The 10632-nt window shown below is 42.5% G+C and overlaps 1 protein-coding gene across 2 annotated transcripts; it reads right to left on the bottom strand.

Annotated features, from left to right (window-relative positions):
* Positions 1-372: 372 nt before the first annotated feature.
* Positions 373-8499, bottom strand: NGDN (neuroguidin). Of its 2 annotated transcripts, XM_007130089.3 has the most exons (11): positions 8458-8499; positions 8045-8104; positions 7349-7420; positions 3219-3356; positions 2891-2975; positions 2754-2806; positions 2379-2502; positions 2123-2291; positions 1188-1344; positions 989-1046; positions 373-535 (listed from the first exon to the last, which is right to left on the bottom strand). In XM_007130089.3, exons 1-11 carry the CDS (start codon positions 8467-8469, stop codon positions 516-518), a joined length of 948 nt encoding a protein of 315 aa, XP_007130151.2. In that variant the 5' UTR covers positions 8470-8499; the 3' UTR covers positions 373-515. The 2 variants fall into 2 exon arrangements, with proteins under 2 accessions (XP_007130151.2, XP_023974164.1); XM_024118396.3 differs by lacking the exons at positions 8045-8104; positions 8458-8499 and having other exon boundaries at positions 7331-7420.
* Positions 8500-10632: the final 2133 nt, after the last annotated feature.

The following is a 10632-nucleotide window of genomic DNA, read 5'->3' as shown; positions in this document are numbered from 1 at the left end:
ACAGTCAAGCACAAAAGGAGGTTTCCTGAGCCACTAATGCCACCTGGTGGCCAGCAAGATATATTAATAAATCTTAAAAGCCATATATTTCAGATGATCTGTATTATCATTATAACAAATCATATAGGAACTTGGGGCAATGTGGGGTTGAAAGAGTGGATTAAACTACTCTAATCTCTCAATATTTTTTGATTAAATAACCAATTTCTAGTTTCTGGTGAAAATGTATTATCAAAGAAAACCATATAAAGCCAAACTTTCTTATTCCCCCCAAAACCTCATCCTTCCCTTTTCCATCACCCTCTCACCAAAAATACCCCATACCCAGTGATTCCAGTCATATAATACATGTGCAAAAGGGGCTTCAATTCGTAAGTAAAATCGATTTTATTAATAAAGATCTTTCCACATGTCCAGAGCAAACAATTAATGAAATCCGAGGAAAAAACCTACATACAGTGAAATTAGAAGTATCCCAGGATGACAAAAAATAAATTAAATATATACACCCATAATCACCGCCGCCTCCGAAAACCTGAAAAGAAGGGAAACCAAGAATGAGGCAAAGGACAGCTGGGAAAAGCCAAAGGGACAGAAAAAAAGGACATCTAGAGAGAAGGGCTCGATAGGAGTGGGTTCCCTCAGCAATACTCTCTATATCCTCCCAGGACAAAAGACTAGAAGCAGGATGGAAACTGAAATGGGATAATGGTTCCTTCAAGTGACACTTCCATAGTTTACTTAAGGAAACCTGAACAGGAGCTGTGGGGCCTTCAGAAATAGAATCCAGAAATCTCTTTTGTGAATGATGCTGATCTTCATCTTGGGAAAGAAAATAATAAATGCCCACCTCTAAAGAGATTAACACCCAGTATGGAAGAGATACTATAAAGGTTGGTAAGACCTAGGATGGCAAATCCGGAGTTGGCATCCCAATTCGTAAACCCCATCCTGCACTTGATCACCCAAGTCCTAGCCATTCACTAACCTTTTTTCTTCTGACCTTTCTTAGGTATCTTCTTCCGCTTCTTAATAGAATTCTGATCCTGGAGATACATGGAGAAGGGAAGGAATGGCGGTGAGCTTCCAAGTTTAGTGTCCCTTCCCAAGTTCCTCATGGTAATAAGCCCACATACATTTAGCTGAAAGCATGAAGGTCACCTCCCACCACTGTATCACTACCTCACCTCATCAAGATGAGGGGTTCCTCCTGTCAAAGCACTGATGTCACTGAAGTGCGTGAGGGAATGAATTTGTGAGCTGATGACATCTGCTCGTTTTCGCCGTCCTTTCTCCCGCTTACTGACACTTAAACGCACCATCATGCTCTCCTCATAGTTAATTCTGCCAGAGAAACACAGACACCACTTGCAGCATGCTCAGTCCAAAGAGGCAGAAAGTTGCAGCCAAGAACCTGGGCCCAGGTGTTTACTCACCCCTCGTTCAGACAGTTCTCAAGAAATTTCATAGCAAGTCACTATAGTATTTATTGAGGTGATACTGTGTGCTCAACACTCAATGCTCAATACTCAATGAAATGTTCTTTGCACTAGAACTTCCCTCCTCCCCAGAGATGAACTCATAGCCCATCCACAGGAATACTTAAACTATATCAGAAAATTCTTTATATTCCAGCTCCATAAACAGGATCCTCTACATGAACCTTCTCACTCAAATCTATCAACTGTACAGATGGACACCTGGGCAAAGTTGATGAGTCTGTGTTCAACTTATAACTGCTTTTCTACTTTTCTTCCCTGAACTTATCTAGCACTCTCCATGCCATTATAAAAGCGTGACTTTCTTGCCTTCTGCAGAAAATAAAGATCAGTGATAGTGAAACACAGAACTTTAAAATCCTACTAGGTGGAACTGCATATGTTCTTCTCCATGTAGCACTTGCTCAGCCTGAACAGTTGGGGGAAAAGAAAAGACATTTCCCCTACTAGTTCCTATTCTGTACTTCAAACCCCTAACTCTTAGAAACCATCACACCAAATTTTGCACTCCACTTTCTAGATAACGTGGGTTCTCTTGGAATTAGACTTAATCATCATCATTCAAAGCAAAAGGGCAGGTCTCTACAGCATAGAAAAAAATTTCTAACTGCAAGGACTCGGACCTGTGTTGATCCTCCTGGCTCTGTCGAGTAACATGAGGATGCCGAGCATCACGGAGTTCCTCTGGAGCATCTGAGTACTGCTCCTTTAGTTCACGAATGACAGAGCTGCTCAATGCCCGTCTCTTGGCTCGCTCTAGGCGCTTCTTCTCCCGCTCAGTTTCTGTTTCATCTATGTGATAAAAATCAGCAATGGTTATCCCAGAACAGAGAAGAGAAACACAATTCATGCTGAGGAAGCAGCCGCCACAGTTCATACCATAATGGACTGGAACCAAGCGTGGTGGAACATATTTCTTAGCTGTCCCTTTTCCAGATTTCTTCCCTGAAGCCCCAGACTGGCCTTCCTCTGCTTCATCTTCCTCCTCATCCTCAGAGCTCAACTACAAAAGGAACATAATGTCCACAAACTTAGGAAGCGTTAGTCAAACAAGCAATAAGAAAATCCAAAGCTGAAGTACTCTGGGAAGGTGGGAATACAAACAAGAGGGAGAAAGGGGAATCTCACATTCAACATTCGAAGGCACAAGCTGGGAATCAACGGTAAAAAGAGAATCCCAGGAGATCCAGGAGCATTACAAGGCTCATTCAGGCTTAGATTCCTCAGGAAAATCAGGATAATGCAACCTCTTACCTTGCTCATCATATTGTTGGGAAGAGGCTTAAAACGGAGTGGGTCACTCTCACCTAAAATAAAAGACCCAAGAGATTTTACAAGATCTGGAACTTTGTGAACGGCCCACACATAACCTTACAGCTTCCCCCACTTACTGAGGCTGCCTGTCACTGCTGTCTTCACCAGTTTGTCAATTTGATACTTCAGTTTTTGGTCCAAAGGACGAAGCTTTTCCAAAACCTATAATGCGGTTAAATAGGATTACGTGTCCTCCTCAAAATTAAGCATACACCAAAAGTCCCTATGTTAAGTTGCCAGATAAAGCACCTAAAATATGCACAAAGTAGAGCAAATGAAGACAAAAATGCTTTTTTTCATTTGGTTTCCTCCCTTGAACACCCACTTAAATGACAGCTATTGTGTCATAGTCCTGGAGTTCAGGATATAGAAACGCAGAACTCTGAGATAACAAATGCCTCATACCGTGCGAATCTCCACCAGTCTCAAAACTGCAGGATGTCCCTGAAGAGACCCTCCTGAGGCTTTGTCCAGAATGAGATGGCTCAGATCCATAAGGTACATTAGCAACAGCTGATCTTTCACTTCCAAAAGGCTGAGACCCTGAGTTGAATCAAACAGTAAGAGATGCAAATTCAGTTTTAACCACAGAATAAGGAGGAGAGTCTAGGAAGAACAGGATAATTTTTTCCATGCAGTTCATATAAGGTATTTGGAGTAGTCTCAAGGAAGTGGCTGTACCTAAAATGGCCACAGAGAAAATTATGCTAACACAACAGAAGCACAGCTCAGAGAATTACTGTATGACAACAGAGCAGGAAAATCAATAAAGTATCCCCCAAAATGACTATAGCAAGGTTTCTCAAACTCAGAGCTATTGACATTTGGGGGACAGATAATTCTTTGCTGTGGAGCGCTGTCTGGGCACTGAAGGATGTTCAACAGCATCCCTGGCCTCCACCCATTGATGCCATCCCCCAAGTTGTGACAATCAAAAATGTCTCCATACAGTAATGAATTTTAAATTAATTTAACCAAAACAATCACTGATTTTATCCCCATACAATGGAATTATATGATCTAGGTTAAAACAATGACCTGTACATACTGACATGGACTTATCTATGTCGACACACTTTCTACACTGTATAGAAAGTGTGAATAATGTGGTTCCAATTAAGGGGGTGAGGTGAGAAGTATAATATACACATTTTATATGTATAGAAAAATATCTGAAAATATCATAATTAGCAACTGCTACCCCTGAGGAATTAGATGAGGAAAAGCAAGAAATGGAGTGCTTGTACTGAAAAAGTGGTTTTCCATCAAGCATATATTACTTTTACAATCAACGAAATAAAAAATGTACCCCAGTGATTATCTCAAAATGGTGATTACACTGATTTTTAATTCTCTTCTTTGTGATTTTATGTACCTTCTAAATTTTCTAAAATTAAAAGTGTATTAGGGGGCTTCCCTGGTGGCGCAGTGGTTGCGCGTCCGCCTGCCGATGCAGGGGAACCGGGTTCGCGCCCCGGTCTGGGAGGATCCCACCTGCCGCGGAGCGGCTGGGCCCGTGAGCCATGGCTGCTGAGCCTGCGCGTCCGGAGCCCGTGCTCCGCAACGGGAGAGGCCGCAGCAGAGGGAGGCCCGCATACCACAAAAAAAAAAAAAAAAAAAGTGTATTAGGGGCTTCCCTGGTGGCGCAGTGATTAAGAATCTGACTGCCATTGCAGGGTACACGGGTTCGAGCCCCGGTCTGGGAGGATCCCACATGCCGCGGAGCAACTAAGCCTGTGTGCCACAACTACTGAGCCTGCACTCTAGAGCCCGCGAGCCACAACTACTGAAGCCCGTGTGCCACAACTACTTAAGCCTGTGCGCCTAAAGCGTGTGCTCTGCAACAAGAAGCCACCGCAATGAAAAGCCCTCGCACACAATGAGCGTAGCCCCCGCTCGCCGCAACTAGAGAAAGCCCACGTGAAGCAACAAAGACCCAACGCAACCAAAAAATAAATAAAAATAAATTTTTTTAAGTGTATTATACTTACAGGCAGGAAATCATAAATTATAAGTGTATTCTTTTAAATAAAAAAAGTAACGTGTGTAACCAGACTTAAGCTACAGTTATTTAAAAAAAAAAGTCACTGTGACTGCATAAAATGAAAATGAAAAAGTCCACAGCCCTCAGAAGACCTATTTCAGACAGATTAAATACTCTGCCTAGGATTACATAGTAATAAGAGTACAGCTGGGATTCAAACTCAGCCTGACTCCAACACCCAAGCCCTAGGTATCTGTAAACCAACATGCTAAGCTCTTGAGATCAACAGTAGCATGCTACAGGTGGATGAGCAAAGGATTTAAAGACAGACAAACTGAGTTCAAGTTTTGAATTAGGCATTTAGCAGTCAAATATTGGGTAAATTATGACCTCTGTCTCCTCATCTGTAATATGTACAGTAATTCCTTCCCACCCCCAAAAGTAATTATGAGGCTCAAATAAGATATGAACGCACTTTGTAGCCTAAAAAGCACCTACTAAAAGTCTTTGATCCTGAAGGTTAATAAATATCTGTTCAGTGAATAAATATATAGTGATCTAAGATACACGTGCGCAGCCCATCTCAAAAAGGCATTAAAATGGATCAAAGCATGATACCAGAATAAAGACAGCCAAGAATTTGAGAAACAGGCTCTTCTGACATGCTTGGGCGTTGTCAAGTTCTAATGGGTTACAAGCGTATAAGAGAAAGACAAAATAAAAAGCAAAGATTAAAAAATGAGAAATAAGAAAAGAATGAAAATGAATAATGAGAAAGAAAAGGCAAAAAGAAGACACATTAAAAATTCGAGGACTTCCCTGGTGGCTCAGTGGTTAAGAATCTGCCTGCCAATGCAGGGGGGACATGGGTTCGATCCCTGGTCCAGGAAGATCCCACATGCCACGAAGCAACTAAGCCCATGCGCCACAACTACTGAGCCTGCATGCCACAACTACCGAAGCCCACGTGCATGATACCAGAATAAAGACAGCCAAGAATTTGAGAAACAGGCTCTTCTGACATGCTTGGGCGTTGTCAAGTTCTAATGGGTTACAAGCGTATAAGAGAAAGACAAAATAAAAAGCAAAGATTAAAAAATGAGAAATAAGAAAAGAATGAAAATGAATAATGAGAAAGAAAAGGCAAAAAGAAGACACATTAAAAATTCGAGGACTTCCCTGGTGGCTCAGTGGTTAAGAATCTGCCTGCCAATGCAGGGGGGACATGGGTTCGATCCCTGGTCCAGGAAGATCCCACATGCCACGAAGCAACTAAGCCCATGCGCCACAACTACCGAGCCTGCATGCCACAACTACCGAAGCCCACGTGCTCTAGAGCCCGTGCTCTGCAACGAGAAGCCACCGCAGTGAGAAGCCCGCGCACCGCAATGAAGAGTAGCCCCCGCTTGCCCCAACTAGAGAAAGCCCGCACGCAACAATGAAGACCCAATGCAGCCAAAAATAAATCTCATGCTTAAAAATCCTTCAATGATTTTTATTAACCTACTATAATGATTTGCATATTTCTGTTGACCTACGGAATGTTTTGCTTAAATGATATCTTAGGACGAAAGCTCAATACATAAAACAGGTAACACCCAAGTTTTCCAGCTCAAGCAGGTATGAGGGATCCAGAGACCTTTTTTTTTTTTTAATGATTTTTTGGAAGTGATCCATTTTTAAAGTCTTTATTGAATTTGTTAAACTAAACTTCTGTTTTATGTTTTGGTTTTTTGGCTGCGAGGCATGTGGGACCTTAGCTCCCTGACCAGGGATCGAACACACACCCCCTGCATTGGAAGGCGAAGTCTAATCACTGGACCGCCAGGGAAGTCCCCAGAGACCTCCTTCTATACTGCCCCACACTCAATGGTCCCTGAGAAGGTTCTGTAAGACCTTAATTTGAAAACTACCATATATAATTTTAAGATACACATTTTTATATTTTAACATCTCTGAAGTCAGGATACATCTTTAAATCAATGGTACCTTAGCATTATGTCATAGATTAACAAGCAACATTGTATGCTCAGTATATAAAGTCAGTGATATGTCACCAATTAACAGCATTTTATATTAAATGAAATACAGTTGGCCTACAAGGCTCTTCACACACAGTGACTATTTTTCTGTCCCCAACACACACACAAAATGTACACCCAAGCACACTATGACTTACCTCCTTTCCCAGAATATCACCATGCTTTTAGGTTTTTGTTCCTTTGCACATGCTGTTTCTTTCTATCTCTCTGACTCCTATTTATTCCTCACAATACTGTTACCTCTCTGAGATGCCTTCCCTAATTCCCTTTGCTCCGTGATATTTATTTAATCTTGCTCCTCAGCTTGCACAGCCGCTCATCATGACTGCTACTGCTTATACCTATTGTTTTTACCTGCCTTCTCTACTAGACTTCAGCACAGAAACTGGATCTTATTCATCTTCAAAGCTCCAGCACTAAGGACATACAAGACACTCAATAAGTCTACAACGTAAAGAACTGTTGAGAACATCAAGTCAAGGGGTGCTTACTCTTCAAGTATGTCCTACCTTCTCTGTAGGATAGGCTTTAGCTTGAACTTTTTTGGTCAGAGCTTGCACCTGTGCCGTGACAGCCATCACCTGAAATTAATCCAAATAAAACCACTGATTAGAATACATCAAGTTATCTCTGTGAGCTGTGAAGTGCAAAAGCTAAACAATGCCACCTAAAAATTATCTGAAACACTTCCTAAAGTACACCACTATCTTTTCAGTTCTGAGAAAGTATAGGAGAGATGGTTTCTGATACTTCTTCAAAAGGTAGAAAAACCTTTCCACCTCTTCTTAAAGCTAAAGAGACCATCTTACCAAACCAGGGGGAGGGGATGGGGACTGGGACAGTGGTGATGGGCGCACTGTAGCTTTGTGCCGGTTGAACTTGCAATTCATAGAACTATATAAACGTATATGAGCTAGGCACCCAAAGGGCAAATCGTGTCACCTTTTTCGGCATCGGTTTTCTCAGCTATAAGAATAAAGAAAATTGATTCAGATGCTTTCTTTCTGGAGTTTTCTGTATTCCTTTGGACGCAGAAATCAATTACTCTGAATTGTAGCCTGAAAAGGTTTTCATTATATCATTTTGCTCTTACTGCATCTGGTCATTCAAATATGTGCCCCCAAATCACCAAAGTTTAGAGGTGCGGCAAACAAAGTCAGAGCCGATTCGTGACTAATCTATTCCAAAGGGGTGCCATTACTCACCTGCTCCTGGAGGTTTTTCAAAAGTGCTACGGCATTTGGCAGGTCTGACTCCAGCACCTCCTATGGAAGGGAGAGAAAAGAAAAAACATTTTTCCCTCAGGATTATAAGACGGAACGTGTTAGGTGGAAAAGCCCCCTCTCTCCTTCAAACACCCCGGACTTCCTGCCTTCCCACTCCGGCGCACATGCAGCCTCGCCTCAGAGCCCGCCAGCCTCTCAGGTCACTGGAAAGGAGCGGTAACTCCAGCCCCGTCTCCCTACTACTGCTTTTGCTCCGCTGTGGCAGGGAGGACGCCTCCCTGGAGTTATTTCCATCACCACCCTTCCCTCGCCCCAATAATTTGCCTCGAGGAACTGAGGAGAAAGCAAACGTCCACAATACCAAGCCGAGGAAGCAAACACACTACACTCACCGGCGCCGCCATCTTCACAAAGCCCGCCCCTTCCGGAACTGTACTTCCGGAGAGCTGACGTTGTCTTGATAGACTTGAGAGGCCGCCGCCGCTTGCAAACCTAAGCCAATAGGAATAAGGGCTCTCTCACTTCCGCCCCGAACAGGATGTTCGAGAGGAGGGGCCGGGTCCAGCCAATGGAATAGAAGAACTGGCTAAATTCGTCAGACTTAGGCGGAGCTTTAACGACGTAAAGATGCTATCGGAAAGAAGCATGTTATTAGTAAATTGAGTAGAATGATTGGAGCTAAGCCAGTAAAAACTCGGCAACTGATTGATTGACAGTTAGAGAGACCCAATGGAAAAAAGGAGTTAATTGAGCGAACTGAGAACATATTGGCTCCTGGACGCCGCAGTACCCGGAGTCTTTTTCAAGAGACTTCTCTTGCATTGCCTGAACCCGCCGCTAGGTGACGGGCCTCGGCATCTCTCTGAGAAGGTGGCCACGTTATGAAGCCGCCATTGCTGGCTACTGTTCCAACGCGGGCCGCGCTAGATTCCTTACAGACCCCAAGGCTCTTGTGTGATCGTGGAGAAGTCATTCGATCTCTGAGCTTTTTTCATCTATAAATAGGAGAGTTGGGCCAGAGAAGCCCAGAGCCAGTTTAGACACGGACGGTAAGGAAAGTCACGCGCCTCGTACGCACCTGGGGGCGCTGCGGAGAGACGCTCTCAGCTGCAGCCCCAACACTTCCTACTAGTTCGGCGACATGAAGGGAGGGACGTTTAACAAATGAAGCCAGTTCAGATTTACGTGACTTGCCCCTGGTCACACAGGCCCCTGCAGAGCTTGGTTTAAACCCAGCCTGTGCATATATAGTATTTCATCATGCTCTGTCTCATCTTTCCCCAATACTTGCAAGTATGTCAGCTCACTCCTGCTTCTCACAGGCTGATGAAGTCAGTTGGATGGGTATTAATTGTTCCTATCGTCTGCCTTGGGAAGTAAGCACTGCAAGGGGAAATGATGGTCTTGAATTTTACCTGCAACTGTCGAGCAGAGCTAGGACTAGAAATCAGATTTCCTGACTTGGAGTGGTCTTCTGGAATTGAACAAGGAATAACGCCCATATCTCGGCAACCAGGGTGGGAAAATACTGGTTTCTAAATCTTTTGCTGGATTCAGGAAGAAAAAGGCAGGGCCTAGGTATCCAGTCCTCATGCCTCTGCCTCAAGCATTTATGTGCTGTTTCAGGCCCAGCGTGGAAGCTCAGTGTGCCTTGACAGCCTACTCAGTCCATTAACCAATAGTTTTTATACCGTTTATCAGGATTTGTATTACGAAAAATTTCCATTTCAACATAAATCTGTGACCTTTTCAGATCCTCTGCCCATTTTTTAATCAGGTAATTCTTTTGCTATTTAAGTTGTATGAGTTCTTTATATATTTTGGATATCAACCACTTATCAGATATATATGATTTGCATATATTTTCTCCCATTCCGTAGGTTGCCTTTTCATTTTGTTGATGGTTTCCTTTGCTGTGCAGAAGCTTTTTAGCGTGATGTAGTCCCACTTGTTTATTTTTGTTTTGTTGCCTTTGCTTTTGCTGTCAGATCCAAAAACAATCATTGTCAAGACTGCTGTTAAGGAGCTTACCACCTATGTTTTCTTCTAGGAGTTTTAAGGTTTCAGGTCTTCCATTCAAGTCTTTAATCCATTTTGAGTTAATTTTGTGTATAGTGTAAGATAGGGGTCTAGTTTCATTCTTTTGCATGTAGCTGTTCAGTTTTTGCAACACCATTTATTGAAGAGACTGTTCTTTCCCAATTGCATATTCTTAGCTCCTCTGTAGTAAATTAATTGACCATACATGTGTGGGTTTATTTCTAGGCTCTCTATTCTGTCCCATTGATCTATGTGTTTGTTTTTATGCCAATATGATATTGTTTTGATTACTATAGTTTTGTAATATAGTTTGAAATCATGGACAGAAATAACATTTAACCAACTATCTGGGCACTTCATGACTCAGTCAGGTTTACACATAAAATTAACCATCACACTATACGTAAAAATACTCACAATCATTGACTCAGAAATCTATTTCTTGGAATTTATTCTGACAAAATCTTGCAAAAAAAGAAAAGAAGCCATATATATATATACATATATGGATATATATGTTTACAGAG

This window comes from Physeter macrocephalus, unplaced genomic scaffold (genome assembly GCF_002837175.3).
Source record: "Physeter macrocephalus isolate SW-GA unplaced genomic scaffold, ASM283717v5 random_491, whole genome shotgun sequence".
Lineage (NCBI taxonomy): Eukaryota > Metazoa > Chordata > Mammalia > Artiodactyla > Physeteridae > Physeter > Physeter macrocephalus.
This window is presented reverse-complemented; position numbering and strand designations above follow the sequence as displayed.

What these genes read in the sequence shown, in the direction of transcription:
- NGDN (XM_007130089.3), bottom strand. An exon ending in AGCAGTGACAGGCAGCCTCA is followed by an intron (nt 2,807 to 2,890) that starts GTAAGTGGGGGA and finishes CTTTTATTTTAG; the next exon opens with GTGAGAGTGACCCACTCCGT. An exon ending in CCAACAATATGATGAGCAAG is followed by an intron (nt 2,503 to 2,753) that starts GTAAGAGGTTGC and finishes TTCCTTTTGTAG; the next exon opens with TTGAGCTCTGAGGATGAGGA.